General features: G+C 41.2%; 1 protein-coding gene across 2 annotated transcripts in view; it reads left to right on the top strand.

Annotated features, from left to right (window-relative positions):
• The window catches only part of LOC139373762 (adenylyl cyclase-associated protein 2-like), a 92,235-nt gene that overhangs the window by 48,318 nt on the left and 22,708 nt on the right, over window positions 1–21,209 (top strand). For both annotated transcript variants that reach the window (XM_071114730.1, XM_071114729.1), the window contains exon 4: window positions 18,234–18,311. In XM_071114730.1, the coding sequence (XP_070970831.1) occupies window positions 18,234–18,311 (78 nt within the window). The remainder of the gene's footprint in view (window positions 1–18,233; window positions 18,312–21,209) is intronic.

The following is a 21,209-nucleotide window of genomic DNA, read 5'->3' as shown; positions in this document are numbered from 1 at the left end:
TTCTCACAGACTACTTTTCTACTTCTACTCTGTTCTCACTGGCTGCTATTCTACTTCTACTCTGTTCTCACAGGCTGCTATTCTACTTCTACTCTGTTCTCACAGGTTACTATTCTACTTCTACTCTGTTCTCACAGGCTGCTATTCTACTTCTACTCTGTTCTCACAGGCTGCTATTCTACATCTACTCTGTTCTCACAGGCTACTATTCTACTTCTACTCTGTTCTCACAGGCTGCTATTCTACTTCTACTCTGTTCTCACAGGCTGCTATTCTTCTTCTACTCTGTTCTCACTCTACTTTTCTACCTCTACCCTGTTCTCACAGGCTACTATTCTACTTCTACTCTGTTCTCACAGGCTACTATTCTACTTCTACTCTGTTCTCACTGGCTACTATTCTACTTCTACTCTGTTCTCACAGGCTACTATTCTACTTCTACTCTGTTCTCACAGGCTGCTATTCTACTTCTACTCTGTTCTCACAGGCTGCTATTCTACTTCTACTCTGTTCTCACAGGCTACTATTCTACTTCTACTCTGTTCTCACAGGCTACTATTCTACTTCTACTCTGTTCTCATAGACTACTATTCTACATCTACTCTCTCTGTTCTCACACTCTACTATTCTACATCTACTCTGTTCTCACACTCTACTATTCTACATCTACTCTGTTCTCACAGACTACTATTCTACTTCTACTCTGTTCTCACAGGCTGCTATTCTACTTCTACACTGTTCTCACAGGCTGCTATTCTTCTTCTACTCTGTTCTCACAGACTACTATTCTACATCTACTCTCTCTGTTCTCACACTCTACTATTCTACATCTACTCTGTTCTCACACTCTACTATTCTACATCTACTCTGTTCTCACAGGTTACTATTCTACTTCTACTCTCTCTGTTCTCACACTCTACTATTCTACATCTACTCTGTTCTCACAGGCTACTATTCTACTTCTACTCTGTTCTCACAGGCTGCTATTCTTCTTCTACTCTGTTCTCACACTCTACTTTTCTACTTCTACCCTGTTCTCACAGGCTACTATTCTACTTCTACTCTGTTCTCACAGGCTACTATTCTACTTCTACTCTGTTCTCACTGGCTACTATTCTACTTCTACTCTGTTCTCACAGGCTACTATTCTACTTCTACTCTGTTCTCACAGGCTCCTATTCTTTTTCTACTCTGTTCTGACACTCTACTTTTCTACTTCTACTCTGTTCTCACTGGCTACTATTCTACTTCTACTCTGTTCTCACAGACTACTTTTCTACTTCTACTCTGTTCTCACTGGCTGCTATTCTACTTCTACTCTGTTCTCACAGGCTGCTATTCTACTTCTACTCTGTTCTCACAGGTTACTATTCTACTTCTACTCTGTTCTCACAGGCTGCTATTCTACTTCTACTCTGTTCTCACAGGCTGCTATTCTACATCTACTCTGTTCTCACAGGCTACTATTCTACTTCTACTCTGTTCTCACAGGCTGCTATTCTACTTCTACTCTGTTCTCACAGGCTGCTATTCTTCTTCTACTCTGTTCTCACATTCTACTTTTCTACTTCTACCCTGTTCTCACAGGCTACTATTCTACTTCTACTCTGTTCTCACAGGCTACTATTCTACTTCTACTCTGTTCTCACTGGCTACTATTCTACTTCTACTCTGTTCTCACAGGCTACTATTCTACTTCTACTCTGTTCTCACAGGCTGCTATTCTACTTCTACTCTGTTCTCACAGGCTGCTATTCTACTTCTACTCTGTTCTCACAGGCTGCTATTCTACTTCTACTCTGTTCTCACAGGCTACTATTCTACTTCTACTCTGTTTTCACACGCTACTATTCTACTTCTACTCTGTTCTCACAGGCTGCTATTCTACTTCTACTCTGTTCTCACAGGCTGCTATTCTTCTTCTACTCTGTTCTCACACTCTACTTTTCTACTTCTACCCTGTTCTCACAGGCACCTATTCTACTTCTACTCTGTTCTCACAGGCTACTATTCTACTTCTACTCTGTTCTCACAGGTTACTATTCTACTTCTACACTCTCTGTTCTCACACTCTACTATTCTACATCTACTCTGTTCTCACAGGCTACTATTCTACTTCTACTCTGTTCTCACTGGCTGCTATTCTACTTCTACTCTGTTCTCACAGGTTACTATTCTACTTCTACTCTCTCTGTTCTCACACTCTACTATTCTACATCTACTCTGTTCTCACAGGCTACTATTCTACTTCTACTCTGTTCTCACACTCTACTATTCTACTTCTACTCTGTTCTCACAGGCTACTATTCTACTTCTACTCTGTTCTCACAGGCTGCTATTCTACTTATACTCTGTTCTCACAGGCTACTATTCTACTTCTACTCTGTTCTCACAGGCTACTATTCTACTTCTACTCTCTCTGTTCTCACACTCTACTATTCTACATCTACTCTGTTCTCACACTCTACTATTCTACATCTACTCTGTTCTCACACTCTACTATTCTACTTCTACTCTGTTCTCACAGGCTACAATTCTACTTCTACTCTGTTCTCACAGGCTACTATTCTACTTCTACTCTGTTCTCACAGGCTACTATTCTACTTCTACTCTGTTCTCACAGGCTACTATTCTACATCTACTCTGTTCTCACAGGCTACTATTCTACTTCTACTCTCTTCTCACAGGCTACTATTCTACTTCTACTCTGTTCTCATAGACTACTATTCTACATCTACTCTCTCTGTTCTCACACTCTACTATTCTACATCTACTATGTTCTCACAGGCTGCTATTCTTCTTCTACTCTGTTCTCACAGGCTACTATTCTACTTCTACTCTGTTCTCACTGGCTACTATTCTACTTCTACTCTCTTCTCACAGGCTACTATTCTACTTCTACTCTGTTCTCATAGACTACTATTCTACATCTACTCTCTCTGTTCTCACACTCTACTATTCTACATCTACTATGTTCTCACAGGCTACTATTCTACTTCTACTCTGTTCTCACAGGCTACTATTCTACTTCTACTCTGTTCTCACTGGCTACTATTCTACTTCTACTCTGTTCTCACAGGCTACTATTCTACTTCTACTCTGTTCTCACAGGCTGCTATTCTACTTCTACTCTGTTCTCACAGGCTGCTATTCTACTTCTACTCTGTTCTCACAGGCTGCTATTCTACTTCTACTCTGTTCTCACAGGCTACTATTCTACTTCTACTCTGTTTTCACACGCTACTATTCTACTTCTACTCTGTTCTCACAGGCTGCTATTCTACTTCTACTCTGTTCTCACAGGCTGCTATTCTTCTTCTACTCTGTTCTCACACTCTACTTTTCTACTTCTACCCTGTTCTCACAGGCACCTATTCTACTTCTACTCTGTTCTCACAGGTTACTATTCTACTTCTACACTCTCTGTTCTCACACTCTACTATTCTACATCTACTCTGTTCTCACAGGCTACTATTCTACTTCTACTCTGTTCTCACTGGCTGCTATTCTACTTCTACTCTGTTCTCACAGGTTACTATTCTACTTCTACTCTCTCTGTTCTCACACTCTACTATTCTACATCTACTCTGTTCTCACAGGCTACTATTCTACTTCTACTCTGTTCTCACACTCTACTATTCTACTTCTACTCTGTTCTCACAGGCTACTATTCTACTTCTACTCTGTTCTCACAGGCTGCTATTCTACTTATACTCTGTTCTCACAGGCTACTATTCTACTTCTACTCTGTTCTCACAGACTACGATTCTACTTCTACTCTCTCTGTTCTCACACTCTACTATTCTACATCTACTCTGTTCTCACACTCTACTATTCTACTTCTACTCTGTTCTCACAGGCTACTATTCTACTTCTACTCTCTCTGTTCTCACACTCTACTATTCTACATCTACTCTGTTCTCACACTCTACTATTCTACATCTACTCTGTTCTCACACTCTACTATTCTACTTGTACTCTGTTCTCACAGGCTACAATTCTACTTCTACTCTGTTCTCACAGGCTACTATTCTACTTCTACTCTGTTCTCACAGGCTACTATTCTACTTCTACTCTGTTCTCACAGGCTACTATTCTACATCTACTCTGTTCTCACAGGCTACTATTCTACTTCTACTCTCTTCTCACAGGCTACTATTCTACTTCTACTCTGTTCTCATAGACTACTATTCTACATCTACTCTCTCTGTTCTCACACTCTACTATTCTACATCTACTATGTTCTCACACTCTACTATTCTACATCTACTCTGTTCTCACAGACTACTATTCTACTTCTACTCTGTTCTCACAGGCTGCTATTCTACTTCTACACTGTTCTCACAGGCTGCTATTCTTCTTCTACTCTGTTCTCACAGGCTACTATCCTACATCTACTCTGTTCTCACACTCTACTATTCTTCTTCTACTCTGTTCTCACAGGCTGCTATTCTACTTCTACTCTGTTCTCACAGGCTGCTATTCTACTTCTACTCTGTTCTCACAGGCTACTATTCTACTTCTACTCTGTTTTCACACGCTACTATTCTACTTCTACTCTGTTCTCACAGGCTGCTATTCTACTTCTACTCTGTTCTCACAGGCTGCTATTCTTCTTCTACTCTGTTCTCACACTCTACTTTTCTACTTCTACCCTGTTCTCACAGGCACCTATTCTACTTCTACTCTGTTCTCACAGGCTACTATTCTACTTCTACTCTGTTCTCACAGGTTACTATTCTACTTCTACACTCTCTGTTCTCACACTCTACTATTCTACATCTACTCTGTTCTCACAGGCTACTATTCTACTTCTACTCTGTTCTCACTGGCTGCTATTCTACTTCTACTCTGTTCTCACAGGTTACTATTCTACTTCTACTCTCTCTGTTCTCACACTCTACTATTCTACATCTACTCTGTTCTCACAGGCTACTATTCTACTTCTACTCTGTTCTCACACTCTACTATTCTACTTCTACTCTGTTCTCACAGGCTACTATTCTACTTCTACTCTGTTCTCACAGGCTGCTATTCTACTTATACTCTGTTCTCACAGGCTACTATTCTACTTCTACTCTGTTCTCACAGACTACGATTCTACTTCTACTCTCTCTGTTCTCACACTCTACTATTCTACATCTACTCTGTTCTCACACTCTACTATTCTACTTCTACTCTGTTCTCACAGGCTACTATTCTACTTCTACTCTCTCTGTTCTCACACTCTACTATTCTACATCTACTCTGTTCTCACACTCTACTATTCTACATCTACTCTGTTCTCACACTCTACTATTCTACTTGTACTCTGTTCTCACAGGCTACAATTCTACTTCTACTCTGTTCTCACAGGCTACTATTCTACTTCTACTCTGTTCTCACAGGCTACTATTCTACTTCTACTCTGTTCTCACAGGCTACTATTCTACATCTACTCTGTTCTCACAGGCTACTATTCTACTTCTACTCTCTTCTCACAGGCTACTATTCTACTTCTACTCTGTTCTCATAGACTACTATTCTACATCTACTCTCTCTGTTCTCACACTCTACTATTCTACATCTACTATGTTCTCACACTCTACTATTCTACATCTACTCTGTTCTCACAGACTACTATTCTACTTCTACTCTGTTCTCACAGGCTGCTATTCTACTTCTACACTGTTCTCACAGGCTGCTATTCTTCTTCTACTCTGTTCTCACAGGCTACTATTCTACTTCTACTCTCTCTGTTCTCACACTCTACTATTCTACATCTACTCTGTTCTCACACTCTACTATTCTACATCTACTCTGTTCTCACAGGCTACTATTCTACTTCTACTCTGTTCTCACAGGCTACTATTCTACTTCTACTCTGTTCTCACACTCTACTATTCTACTTCTACTCTGTTCTCACAGGCTACTATTCTACTTCTACTCTGTTCTCACAGGCTGCTATTCTACTTATACTCTGTTCTCACAGGCTACTATTCTACTTCTACTCTGTTCTCACAGGCTACTATTCTACTTCTACTCTCTCTGTTCTCACACTCTACTATTCTACATCTACTCTGTTCTCACACTCTACTATTCTACTTCTACTCTGTTCTCACAGGCTACTATTCTACTTCTACTCTCTCTGTTCTCACACTCTACTATTCTACATCTACTCTGTTCTCACACTCTACTATTCTACATCTACTCTGTTCTCACACTCTACTTTTCTACTTCTACTCTGTTCTCACTGGCTACTATTCTACTTCTACTCTGTTCTCACAGGCTACTATTCTACTTCTACTCTGTTCTCACTGGCTGCTATTCTACTTCTACTCTGTTCTCACACTCTACTATTCTACTTCTACTCTGTTCTCACAGGCTACTATTCTACTTCTACTCTCTCTGTTCTCACACTCTACTATTCTACATCTACTCTGTTCTCACACTCTACTATTCTACATCTACTCTGTTCTCACACTCTACTATTCTACTTCTACTCTGTTCTCACAGGCTACTATTCTACTTCTACTCTGTTCTCACAGGCTACTATTCTACTTCTACTCTGTTCTCACAGGCTACTATTCTACTTCTACTCTGTTCTCACAGGCTACTATTCTACATCTACTCTGTTCTCACAGGCTACTATTCTACTTCTACTCTGTTCTCACAGGCTACTATTCTACTTCTACTCTGTTCGCATAGACTACTATTCTACATCTACTCTCTCTGTTCTCACACTCTACTATTCTACATCTACTCTGTTCTCACACTCTACTATTCTACATCTACTCTGTTCTCACAGACTACTATTCTACTTCTACTCTGTTCTCACAGGCTGCTATTCTACTTCTACACTGTTCTCACAGGCTGCTATTCTTCTTCTACTCTGTTCTCACAGGCTACTATCCTACATCTACTCTGTTCTCACAGACTACTATTCTACATCTACTCTCTCTGTTCTCACACTCTACTATTCTACATCTACTCTGTTCTCACACTCTACTATTCTACATCTACTCTGTTCTCACAGGCTACTATTCTACTTCTACTCTGTTCTCACAGACTACGATTCTACTTCTACTCTCTCTGTTCTCACACTCTACTATTCTACATCTACTCTGTTCTCACACTCTACTATTCTACTTCTACTCTGTTCTCACAGGCTACTATTCTACTTCTACTCTCTCTGTTCTCACACTCTACTATTCTACATCTACTCTGTTCTCACACTCTACTATTCTACATCTACTCTGTTCTCACACTCTACTATTCTACTTGTACTCTGTTCTCACAGGCTACAATTCTACTTCTACTCTGTTCTCACAGGCTACTATTCTACTTCTACTCTGTTCTCACAGGCTACTATTCTACTTCTACTCTGTTCTCACAGGCTACTATTCTACATCTACTCTGTTCTCACAGGCTACTATTCTACTTCTACTCTCTTCTCACAGGCTACTATTCTACTTCTACTCTGTTCTCATAGACTACTATTCTACATCTACTCTCTCTGTTCTCACACTCTACTATTCTACATCTACTATGTTCTCACACTCTACTATTCTACATCTACTCTGTTCTCACAGACTACTATTCTACTTCTACTCTGTTCTCACAGGCTGCTATTCTACTTCTACACTGTTCTCACAGGCTGCTATTCTTCTTCTACTCTGTTCTCACAGGCTACTATTCTACTTCTACTCTCTCTGTTCTCACACTCTACTATTCTACATCTACTCTGTTCTCACACTCTACTATTCTACATCTACTCTGTTCTCACAGGCTACTATTCTACTTCTACTCTGTTCTCACAGGCTACTATTCTACTTCTACTCTGTTCTCACACTCTACTATTCTACTTCTACTCTGTTCTCACAGGCTACTATTCTACTTCTACTCTGTTCTCACAGGCTGCTATTCTACTTATACTCTGTTCTCACAGGCTACTATTCTACTTCTACTCTGTTCTCACAGGCTACTATTCTACTTCTACTCTCTCTGTTCTCACACTCTACTATTCTACATCTACTCTGTTCTCACACTCTACTATTCTACTTCTACTCTGTTCTCACAGGCTACTATTCTACTTCTACTCTCTCTGTTCTCACACTCTACTATTCTACATCTACTCTGTTCTCACACTCTACTATTCTACATCTACTCTGTTCTCACACTCTACTTTTCTACTTCTACTCTGTTCTCACTGGCTACTATTCTACTTCTACTCTGTTCTCACAGGCTACTATTCTACTTCTACTCTGTTCTCACTGGCTGCTATTCTACTTCTACTCTGTTCTCACACTCTACTATTCTACTTCTACTCTGTTCTCACAGGCTACTATTCTACTTCTACTCTCTCTGTTCTCACACTCTACTATTCTACATCTACTCTGTTCTCACACTCTACTATTCTACATCTACTCTGTTCTCACACTCTACTATTCTACTTCTACTCTGTTCTCACAGGCTACTATTCTACTTCTACTCTGTTCTCACAGGCTACTATTCTACTTCTACTCTGTTCTCACAGGCTACTATTCTACTTCTACTCTGTTCTCACAGGCTACTATTCTACATCTACTCTGTTCTCACAGGCTACTATTCTACTTCTACTCTGTTCTCACAGGCTACTATTCTACTTCTACTCTGTTCGCATAGACTACTATTCTACATCTACTCTCTCTGTTCTCACACTCTACTATTCTACATCTACTCTGTTCTCACACTCTACTATTCTACATCTACTCTGTTCTCACAGACTACTATTCTACTTCTACTCTGTTCTCACAGGCTGCTATTCTACTTCTACACTGTTCTCACAGGCTGCTATTCTTCTTCTACTCTGTTCTCACAGGCTACTATCCTACATCTACTCTGTTCTCACAGACTACTATTCTACATCTACTCTCTCTGTTCTCACACTCTACTATTCTACATCTACTCTGTTCTCACACTCTACTATTCTACATCTACTCTGTTCTCACAGGCTGCTATTCTTCTTCTACTCTGTTCTCACAGGTTACTATTCTACTTCTACTCTCTCTGTTCTCACACTCTACTACTCTACATCTACTTTGTTCTCACAGGCTACTATTCTACTTCTACTCTGTTCTCACAGGCTGCTAATCTTCTTCTACTCTGTTCTCACACTCTACTTTTCTACTTCTACCCTGTTCTCACAGGCTACTATTCTACTTCTACTCTGTTCTCACTGGCTACTATTCTACTTCTACTCTGTTCTCACTGGCTACTATTCTACTTCTACTCTGTTCTCACAGGCTGCTATTCTTTTTCTACTCTGTTCTCACACTCTACTTTTCTACTTCTACTCTGTTCTCACTGGCTACTATTCTACTTCTACTCTGTTCTCACAGACTACTATTCTACTTCTACTCTGTTCTCACTGGCTGCTATTCTACTTCTACTCTGTTCTCACAGGCTGCTATTCTACTTCTACTCTGTTCTCACAGGTTACTATTCTACTTCTACTCTCTCTGTTCTCACACTCTACTATTCTACATCTACTCTGTTCTCACAGGCTACTATTCTTCTTCTACTCTGTTCTCACAGGCTGCTATTCTACTTCTACTCTGTTCTCACATGCTGCTATTCTTCTTCTACTCTGTTCTCACACTCTACTTTTCTACTTCTACCCTGTTCTCACAGGCTACTATTCTACTTCTCCTCTGTTCTCACAGGCTACTATTCTACTTCTACTCTGTTCTCACTGGCTACTATTCTACTTCTACTCTGTTCTCACAGGCTGCTATTCTACTTCTACTCTGTTCTCACAGGCTGCTATTCTACTTCTACTCTGTTCTCACAGGCTGCTATTCTACTTCTACTCTGTTCTCACAGGCTACTATTCTACTTCTACTCTGTTTTCACACGCTACTATTCTACTTCTTCTCTGTTCTCACAGGCTGCTATTCTACTTCTACTCTGTTCTCACAGGCTGCTATTCTTCTCCTACTCTGTTCTCACACTTTACTTTTCTACTTCTACCCTGTTCTCACAGGCACCTATTCTACTTCTACTCTGTTCTCACAGGCTGCTATTCTTCTTCTACTCTGTTCTCACACTTTACTTTTCTACTTCTACCCTGTTCTCACAGGCACCTATTCTACTTCTACTCTGTTCTCACAGGCTACTATTCTACTTCTAATCTGTTCTCACAGGTTACTATTCTACTTCTACTCTCTCTGTTCTCACACTCTACTATTCTACATCTACTCTGTTCTCACAGGCTACTATTCTACTTCTACTCTGTTCTCACAGGCTGCTATTCTACTTCTACTCTGTTCTCACAGGCTGCTATTCTTCTTCTACTCTGTTCTCACACTCTACTTTTCTACTTCTCCTCTGTTCTCACAGGCTACTATTCTACTTCTACTCTGTTCTCACTGGCTACTATTCTACTTCTACTCTGTTCTCACAGGCTACTATTCTACTTCTACTCTGTTCTCACAGGCTGCTATTCTACTTCTACTCTGTTCTCACAGGCTGCTATTCTACTTCTACTCTGTTCTCACAGGCTGCTATTCTACTTCTACTCTGTTCTCACAGGCTACTATTCTACTTCTACTCTGTTTTCACACGCTACTATTCTACTTCTTCTCTGTTCTCACAGGCTGCTATTCTACTTCTACTCTGTTCTCACAGGCTGCTATTCTTCTTCTACTCTGTTCTCACACTTTACTTTTCTACTTCTACCCTGTTCTCACAGGCACCTATTCTACTTCTACTCTGTTCTCACAGGCTACTATTCTACTTCTAATCTGTTCTCACAGGTTACTATTCTACTTCTACTCTCTCTGTTCTCACACTCTACTATTCTACATCTACTCTGTTCTCACAGGCTACTATTCTACTTCTACTCTGTTCTCACAGGCTGCTATTCTACTTCTACTCTGTTCTCACAGGCTGCTATTCTTCTTCTACTCTGTTCTCACACTCTACTTTTCTACTTCTACCCTGTTCTCACAGGCTACTATTCTACTTCTACTCTGTTCTCACTGGCTACTATTCTACTTCTACTCTGTTCTCACAGGCTACTATTCTACTTCTACTCTGTTCTCACAGGCTGCTATTCTTCTTCTACTCTGTTCTCACACTCTACTTTTCTACTTCTACTCTGTTCTCACTGGCTACTATTCTACTTCTACTCTGTTCTCACAGGCTACTATTCTACTTCTACTCTGTTCTCACTGGCTGCTATTCTACTTCTACTCTGTTCTCACAGGCTGCTATTCTACTTCTACTCTGTTCTCACAGGTTACTATTCTACTTCTACTCTGTTCTCACAGGCTGCTATTCTACTTCTACTCTGTTCTCACAGGCTGCTATTCTTCTTCTACTCTGTTCTCACACTCTACTTTTCTACTTCTACTCTGTTCTCACAGGCTACTATTCTACTTCTACTCTGTTCTCACAGGCTGCTATTCTTCTTCTACTCTGTTCTCACACTCTACTTTTCTACTTCTACTCTGTTCTCACTGGCTACTATTCTACTTCTACTCTGTTCTCACAGGCTACTATTCTACTTCTACTCTGTTCTCAAATGCTGCTATTCTACATCTACTCTGTTCTCACAGGCTACTATTCTACTTCTACTCTGTTCTCACAGGCTGCTATTCTACTTCTACTCTGTTCTCACAGGCTGCTATTCTTCTTCTACTCTGTTCTCACACTCTACTTTTCTACTTCTACCCTGTTCTCACAGGCTACTATTCTACTTCTACTCTGTTCTCACAGGCTACTATTCTACTTCTACTCTGTTCTCACTGGCTACTATTCTACTTCTACTCTGTTCTCACAGGCTACTATTCTACTTCTACTCTGTTCTCACAGGCTGCTATTCTACTTCTACTCTGTTCTCACAGGCTGCTATTCTACTTCTACTCTGTTCTCACAGGCTGCTATTCTACTTCTACTCTGTTCTCACAGGCTACTATTCTACTTCTACTCTGTTTTCACACGCTACTATTCTACTTCTACTCTGTTCTCACAGGCTGCTATTCTACTTCTACTCTGTTCTCACAGGCTGCTATTCTTCTTCTACTCTGTTCTCACACTCTACTTTTCTACTTCTACCCTGTTCTCACAGGCACCTATTCTACTTCTACTCTGTTCTCACAGGCTACTATTCTACTTCTACTCTGTTCTCACAGGTTACTCTTCTACTTCTACTCTCTCTGTTCTCACACTCTACTATTCTACATCTACTCTGTTCTCACAGGCTACTATTCTACTTCTACTCTGTTCTCACTGGCTGCTATTCTACTTCTACTCTGTTCTCACAGGTTACTCTTCTACTTCTACTCTCTCTGTTCTCACACTCTACTATTCTACATCTACTCTGTTCTCACAGGCTACTATTCTACTTCTACTCTGTTCTCACAGGCTGCTATTCTACTTCTACTCTGTTCTCACAGGCTGCTATTCTACTTCTACTCTGTTCTCACAGGCTGCTATTCTTCTTCTACTCTGTTCTCACACTCTACTTTTCTACTTCTACCCTGTTCTCACAGGCTACTATTCTACTTCTACTCTGTTCTCACTGGCTACTATTCTACTTCTACTCTGTTCTCACAGGCTACTATTCTACTTCTACTCTCTCTGTTCTCACACTCTACTATTCTACATCTACTCTGTTCTCACAGGCTACTATTCTACTTCTACTCTGTTCTCACAGGCTGCTATTCTACTTCTACTCTGTTCTCACAGGCTGCTATTCTTCTTCTACTCTGTTCTCACACTCTACTTTTCTACTTCTACCCTGTTCTCACAGGCTACTATTCTACTTCTACTCTGTTCTCACAGGCTACTATTCTACTTCTACTCTGTTCTCACTGGCTACTATTCTACTTCTACTCTGTTCTCACAGGCTACTATTCTACTTCTACTCTGTTCTCACTGGCTACTATTCTACTTCTACTCTGTTCTCACAGGCTACTATTCTACTTCTACTCTGTTCTCACAGGCTGCTATTCTTCTTCTACTCTGTTCTCACACTCTACTTTTCTACTTCTACTCTGTTCTCACTGGCTACTATTCTACTTCTACTCTGTTCTCACAGGCTACTATTCTACTTCTACTCTGTTCTCACTGGCTGCTATTCTACTTCTACTCTGTTCTCACAGGCTGCTATTCTACTTCTACTCTGTTCTCACAAGTTACTATTCTACTTCTACTCTCTCTGTTCTCACACTCTACTATTCTACATCTACTCTGTTCTCACAGGCTACTATTCTACTTCTACTCTGTTCTCACAGGCTGCTATTCTACTTCTACTCTGTTCTCACAGGCTGCTATTCTTCTTCTACTCTGTTCTCACACTCTACTTTTCTACTTCTACCCTGTTCTCACAGGCTACTATTATACTTCTACTCTGTTCTCACAGGCTACTATTCTACTTCTACTCTGTTCTCACTGGCTACTATTCTACTTCTACTCTGTTCTCACAGGCTACTATTCTACTTCTACTCTGTTCTCACAGGCTACTATTCTACTTCTACTCTGTTCTCACAGGCTACTATTCTACTTCTACTCTGTTCTCACAGGCTACTATTCTACTTCTACTCTGTTCTCACAGGCTACTATTCTACTTCTACTCTGTTCTCACTGGCTGCTATTCTACTTCTACTCTGTTCTCACAGGCTGCTATTCTACTTCTACTCTGTTCTCACAGGTTACTATTCTACTTCTACTCTCTCTGTTCTCACACTCTACTATTCTACATCTACTCTGTTCTCACAGGCTACTATTCTACTTCTACTCTGTTCTCACAGGCTACTATTCTACTTCTACTCTGTTCTCACTGGCTACTATTCTACTTCTACTCTGTTCTCACAGGCTACTATTCTACTTCTACTCCTTTCTCAGAGGCTGCTATTCTACTTCTACTCTGTTCTCACAGGTTACTATTCTACTTCTACTCTCTCTGTTCTCACACTCTACTATTCTACATCTACTCTGTTCTCACAGGTTACTATTCTACTTCTACTCTCTCTGTTCTCACACTCTACTATTCTACTTCTACTCTCTCTGTTGTCACACTCTACTATTCTACATCTACTCTGTTCTCACAGGCTACTATTCTACTTCTACTCTGTTCTTACAGGCTACTATTCTACTTCTACTCTGTTCTCACAGGCTGCTATTCTACTTATACTCTGTTCTCACAGGCTACTATTCTACTTCCACTCTGTTCTCACAGGCTGCTATTCTACTTCTACTCTGTTCTCACAGGCTACTATTCTACTTCTACTCTGTTTTCACACGCTACTATTCTACTTCTACTCTGTTCTCACAGGCTGCTATTCTACTTCTACTCTGTTCTCACAGGCTGCTATTCTTCTTCTACTCTGTTCTCACACTCTACTTTTCTACTTCTACCCTGTTCTCACAGGCTACTATTCTACTTCTACTCTGTTCTCACAGGCTGCTATTCTACTTCTACTCTGTTCTCACAGGCTACTATTCTACTTCCACTCTGTTCTCACAGGCTGCTATTCTACTTCTACTCTGTTCTCACAGGCTACTATTCTACTTCTACTCTGTTTTCACACGCTACTATTCTACTTCTACTCTGTTCTCACAGGCTGCTATTCTACTTCTACTCTGTTCTCACAGGTTACTATTCTACTTCTACTCTCTCTGTTCTCACACTCTACTATTCTACATCTACTCTGTTCTCACAGGCTACTATTCTACTTCTACTCTGTTCTCACAGGCAGCTATTCTACTTCTACTCTGTTCTCACAGGCTGCTATTCTTCTTCTACTCTGTTCTCACACTCTACTTGTCTACTTCTACCCTGTTATCACAGGCTACTATTCTACTTCTACTCTGTTCTCACAGGCTACTATTCTACTTCTACTCTGTTCTCACTGGCTACTATTCTACTTCTACTCTGTTCTCACAGGCTACTATTCTACTTCTACTCTGTTCTCACAGGCTGCTATTCTTCTTCTACTCTGTTCTCACACTCTACTTTTCTACTTCTACTCTGTTCTCACTGGCTACTATTCTACTTCTACTCTGTTCTCACAGGCTACTATTCTACTTCTACTCTGTTCTCACTGGCTGCTATTCTACTTCTACTCTGTTCTCACAGGCTGCTATTCTACTTCTACTCTGTTCTCACAGGTTACTATTCTACTTCTACTCTCTCTGTTCTCACACTCTACTATTCTACATCTACTCTGTTCTCACAGGCTACTATTATACTTCTACTCTGTTCTCACAGGCTGCTATTCTACTTCTACTCTGTTCTCACAGGTTACTATTCTACTTCTACTCTCTCTGTTCTCACACTCTACTATTCTACATCTACTCTGTTCTCACAGGCTACTATTCTACTTCTACTCTGTTCTCACAGGCTACTATTCTACATCTACTCTGTTCTCACAGGCTACTATTCTACTTCTACTCTGTTCTCACAGGCTACTATTCTACTTCTACTCTGTTCTCACTGGCTACTATTCTACTTCTACTCTGTTCTCACAGGCTACTATTCTACTTCTACTCTGTTCTCACAGGCTGCTATTCTTCTTCTACTCTGTTCTCACACTCTACTTTTCTACTTCTACTCTGTTCTCACTGGCTACTATTCTACTTCTACTCTGTTCTCACAGGCTACTATTCTACTTCTACTCTGTTCTCACTGGCTGCTATTCTTCTTCTACTCTGTTCTCACACTCTACTTTTCTACTTCTACTCTGTTCTCACTGGCTACTATTCTACTTCTACTCTGTTCTCACACTCTACTTTTCTACTTCTACTCTGTTCTCACTGGCTACTATTCTACTTCTACTCTGTTCTCACAGGCTGCTATTCTTCTTCTACTCTGTTCTCACTCTCTACTTTTCTACTTCTACCCTGTTCGCACAGGCTGCTATTCTTCTTCTACTCTGTTCTCACACTCTACTTTTCTACTTCTACTCTGTTCTCACTGGCTACTATTCTACTTCTACTCTGTTCTCACAGGCTACTATTCTACTTTTACTCTGTTCTCACTGGCTGCTATTCTACATCTACTCTGTTCTCACAGGCTACTATTCTACTTCTACTCTGTTCTCACAGGCTACTATTCTACTTCTACTCTGTTCTCACTGGCTACTATTCTACTTCTACTCTGTTCTCACAGGCTACTATTCTACTTCTACTCTGTTCTCAGAGGCTGCTATTCTACTTCTACTCTGTTCTCACAGGCTACTATTCTACTTCTACTCTGTTCTCACAGGCTGCTATTCTACTTCTACTCTGTTCTCACAGGCTGCTATTCTACTTCTACACCGTTTTCACACGCTACTATTCTACTTCTACTCTGTTCTCACAGGCTACTATTCTACTTCTACACTGTTTTCACACGCTACTATTCTACTTCTACTCTGTTCTCACAGGCTGCTATTCTACTTCTACTCTGTTCTCACAGGCTACTATTCTACTTCTACTCTGTTCTCACAGGCTACTATTCTACTTCTACTCTCTCTGTTCTCACACTCTACTATTCTACTTCTACTCTGTTCTCACTGGCTGCTATTCTACTTCTACTCTGTTCTCACAGGCTGCTATTCTACTTCTACTCTGTTCTCACAGGTTACTATTCTACTTCTACTCTGTTCTCACTGGCTACTATTCTACTTCTACTCTGTTCTCACAGGCTGCTATTCTACTTCTACTCTGTTCTCACAGGCTACTATTCTACTTCTACTCTGTTCTCACAGGCTGCTATTCTACTTCTACTCTGTTCTCACAGGCTACTATTCTACTTCTACTCTGTTTTCACACGCTACTATTCTACTTCTACTCTGTTCTCACAGGCTGCTATTCTACTTCTACTCTGTTCTCACAGGCTGCTATTCTACTGCTACACTGTTCTCACAGGCTACTATTCTACTTCTACTCTGTTCTCACAGGCTACTATTCTACTTCCATTGAGAGAAACTCTGTGTGTAACTTTAATTCATGATACTGTATATCAGGGTTCCACGGGTGATTGTATTTGCCCTCCCAAGTTTTCTGAGCAAAATGTTATTGTTGGACATAAAAGACTGTAAAAACACCATCAAATCTGTTTCAAAGTATATACCCACATATAATAGAGAGACATGTGATCGAATCCAAATGTAAGCTAGGTTTAAAATATTATATATGTTCTTGTTGTGGTCAATTTGAAGTCTACAAATTATTTGTCATTATGTACCGGTCCCCTGACCATCCGCTCAAGAAAAAATTGTCCCGCGGCGGAATCTAGTTGATGATCCCTGATGTATATGTTGTCACCCAGCCAACTCTAACGTCACTAACATGTAATAGTAATTTCTCTCTAACACAGTGAGATTCTCTCTAGATCTACCAGTGACCATAGGGATGGATGAATGTTGAGCACTTAGTGACCACTTCACTTCCCTGCCAGCTGTCTGTTATTGGGACTAGTTTTATATAAAGACATGGAGGATTCCCCTTGTTTTATCTCTTATAGGTCTGCCTGGCTTTGGGAGCTGGCCAGGGAAAACCACCAGAGCTGGGAAGAGGAAGAGTGATTTAAATGACAGTCTGTTTCCTGTTCCCTACAAAGCCAATGGCGGGAGTGTGTTCGAACTTTAACCCTGAGTTCCAATATTAAACTGCAACACAAGCACCTTTTCCTCCCTGATGTCAGGCCGTTTTCCACAAAGAGATAGGGCGTAGTTTGTGGCTAGTAATCATGTTGGCAACCACTTTGATGAATTCTCTTTTGACTCCCAAAATAGAGCACACATTTTTTTTAACCTTTATTCATACCAGGCACTGACAGGATGTCCAATTTGACAAAATCCCTTTCTCAAGGGAGACATGATTACCTATGGGAATGAAATAACTGAGTACGTGTTAAAGCAGAATGACAGAGAAATAGACCCAATCTGTGGTGAAAATGGGACTGGGGGACAGGGCGAGGATATTCCTTCACAGGTCTTTCCCTCGTAAGACAACATTCACTGAATCTCCTTCTCCCATCACAGTGAAGGAGGGAAGAGGAGGAGGGGGTATTTGGGTTAGAGGTAGGGGTTTTTATGTTAGGAAAGCTCCTTTTATGGGTTCCTCTGAAGGTCTTTTCCCAAACATGGGACATGCCTCATGGGACCTGACTAATGCAGAGTTTTATATCAGCATGATGCAGTGCAGGTTTCGTTAGAGAGGGAAATGTGGCTTATAATGCCCTCAGATTTGGCCTTTTAACCTTTTCCCGCTGTGCTTGACAGGCGGAGATGGTGAACAACGCTCTACAGCTTCAGAGAAGCTTCCTCAAAATGGCCACCACACACCAGGAGCCTGCTCAGGTAAGGATGATATGTGCAATGGCTTGGAGGACTGTTCTGAATGCAAATACTCAAATCAAATCAAATTTTATTCTTCACAAACACATGGTTAGCAGATGTTAATGCGAGTGTATCGAAATGCTTGTGCTTCTAGTTCTGACAGTGCAGTAATATCTAACAAGTAATCTAACAATTCCACAACAACTACCTTATACACACAAATGTAAAGGGATGGACTAAGAATATGTACATAAAAATATATTATTGAGCGATGGCCGAGCAGCATTGGCAAGATGCAATAGATGGTACAGTATATACATATGAGATGAGTATGTAAGATATGTAAACATTATTAAAGTGGCATTATTTAAAGTGACTAGTCATCCATTTATTAAAGTGGCCAATGATTGAGTATGTATGTAGACAGCAGCCTCTCTGTGTTGGTGATGGCTTAACAGGTTTAACAGTAAAATGGCCTTGAGATAGAAGCTGTTTTTCAGTCTCTTGGTCTCAGCTTTGATGCATCTGTACTGACCTCGCCTTCTGGATGGTAGCGATGTGAACAGGCAGTGGCTCGGGTGGTTGTTGTCCTTGATGATCTTTTTGGCCTTCCTGTGACATTGGGTGCTGCAGGTGTCCTGGAGGGCAGGTAGATTGCCCCTGCTGATATATTGTGTAGACCGCACCACCCTCTGGAGAGCCTTGCGGTTTCTGGCGGTGCAGTTGCCGTACCAGGCGGTGATACAGCCCAACAGGATGCTCTCAATTTTTGTGCATCTGTAAAAGTTTGAGGGTTTTAGGTGACAAGCCAAATTTATTCAACCTCCTGACAGTGCAATAATATCTAACAAGTAATCTAACAATTCCCCAACAACTACCTAATACACACAAATCTAGAGGGGTGAATGAGAATATGTAAGTATATGGATGAGCAATGGCCGAGGGGCATAGGCAAGGTGCAATAGATGGTATAAAATACAGTATATAGATGTGATATGAGTAATGTAAGATATGTCAACATTTATTAAAGTGGCAGTATTTAGAGTGCATTGTATAAAGTGACTAGTGATCCATTTATTAAAACCTCTTACTGCTACCCCCCTACTGTTTTTCAATTTCCGCCTGAAGACATACCCAAATCTAACTGCCTGTAGCTCAGGACCAAGGATATGCAGAATATAACACAATAGATCTGGTTTAGATAATACAATGAAAAAACCATATGTTTTTTCATTTTTATTGTTGTATCATCATCTTTAAAATGAACAAGACAAAACAAACATTCAGATAGGATGATGGGGACAATTTCAGTGAAAAACATAATAGGGCAACAGTACTTGTGCAAAGTTTCAGAATGATAACTTCCAAAATGAGTGTGCTACATGACATTTATCATGAAGTCACCCAGGTGTCCCACAGAAGTAGCCCAAATGTACCCAAGTGGCCAAATTGGTGAAGTTATACATTTTGAATGGAATCATTTTGAATTTTGAATTCAACACCATAGTATCGCCCATTTCAGTATTGCCCATTTCAGTATCGGCCATTTCAGTATCACTCATTTCAGTATTGCCCTTTTCAGTATCGGCCATTTCAGGAACACCTTTTCCAGAGTTCTAGTGGCAGACCTTTCCTCTCTGTGTTTCCCTGTGCTGCTGGGCCAGTGGGCAGCCATGCGGTGCCCCGGAGCTCTGTTCACATAGGATTACCCCTTTTAAAAAAGAACGCTAATACAACACATTCCCAATGCATTCATGTATGGGGAAGGGAGGGGGGAAAAGGGGGGGGGGGTATGGAGAGGAAGAGGGGTTAACCTGTTATCATCCCGTCAGCCTTCAGTTTGTATTGAACCAGGCGGGAGCTCAGAGCTGTACAGGAAGTGATTAACTCCTATCTCGCAGGTCATTGGTCAAGTGGCAGTGAGAGAGAATTCACCAATTGTCTGATAAACAAACAAGGAAGAAGGGTTTAAACGGAGGGAGGGAAGGGAGAGTAAGGGAATAAGAGATAGTGGAGGAAGAGAGGAAAGAAGGGGAGGGGAGAGGAATGACATGTCCTGTATCTTTACTGTAGCCTGTAGAGACTGTAGCCTGTAGAGACTGTAGGCTGTAGAGAGCCTGTAGCCTGGAGAGACTGTAGGCTGTAGAGAGCCTGTAGCCTGGAGAGACTGTAGCCTGTAGAGACTGTAGCCTGTAGAGACTGTAGCCTGTAGAGACTGTAGTCTGTAGAGAGCCTGTAGAGAGACTGTAGCCTGTAGAGACTGTAGCCTGTAGAGACTGTAGCCTGTAGAGAGCCTGTAGAGAGACTGTAGCCTGTAGAGAGCCTGTAGAGAGACTGTAGCCTGTAGAGAGCCTGTAGCCTGGAGAGACTGTAGCCTGTAGAGACTGTAGCCTGTAGAGACTGTAGCCTGTAGAGAGCCTGTAGCCTGTAGAGAGCCTGTAGCCTGGAGAGAGCCTGTTGCCTGTAGAGAGCCTGTAGCCTGTAGAGACTGTATCCTGTAGAGAGACTGTAGCCTGTAGAGACTGTAGCCTGTAGAGAGACTGTAGCCTGTAGAGAGCCTGTAGCCTGTAGAGAGCCTGTAGCCTGGAGAGAGCCTGTTGCCTGTAGAGAGCCTGTAGCCTGTAGAGACTGTATCCTGTAGAGAGCCTGTAGCCTGTAGAGACTGTAGCCTGTAGAGAGCCTGTAGAGACTGTAGCCTGTAGAGACTGTAGCCTGTAGAGAGCCTGTAGCCTGTAGAGAGCCGGTAGAGATCCTGTAGATACACTGTAGTCTGTTGAGATGTTGGATGGGGCGTTCCTGCACAGTTATTTTTAGGTCTCTCCAGAGATGTTCGATGGGGTTCAAGTCTGGGCTCTGGCTGGGCCACTCAAGGACATTCAGAGACTTGTCCCGAAGCCACTCTTGCGTTGTCTTGGCTGT

Source organism: Oncorhynchus clarkii, chromosome 18, assembly GCF_045791955.1.
Source record: "Oncorhynchus clarkii lewisi isolate Uvic-CL-2024 chromosome 18, UVic_Ocla_1.0, whole genome shotgun sequence".
NCBI lineage: Eukaryota > Metazoa > Chordata > Actinopteri > Salmoniformes > Salmonidae > Oncorhynchus > Oncorhynchus clarkii.
Note: the sequence above shows the minus strand (reverse complement) of the source record. Positions and strands in the feature narration are given on the sequence as shown.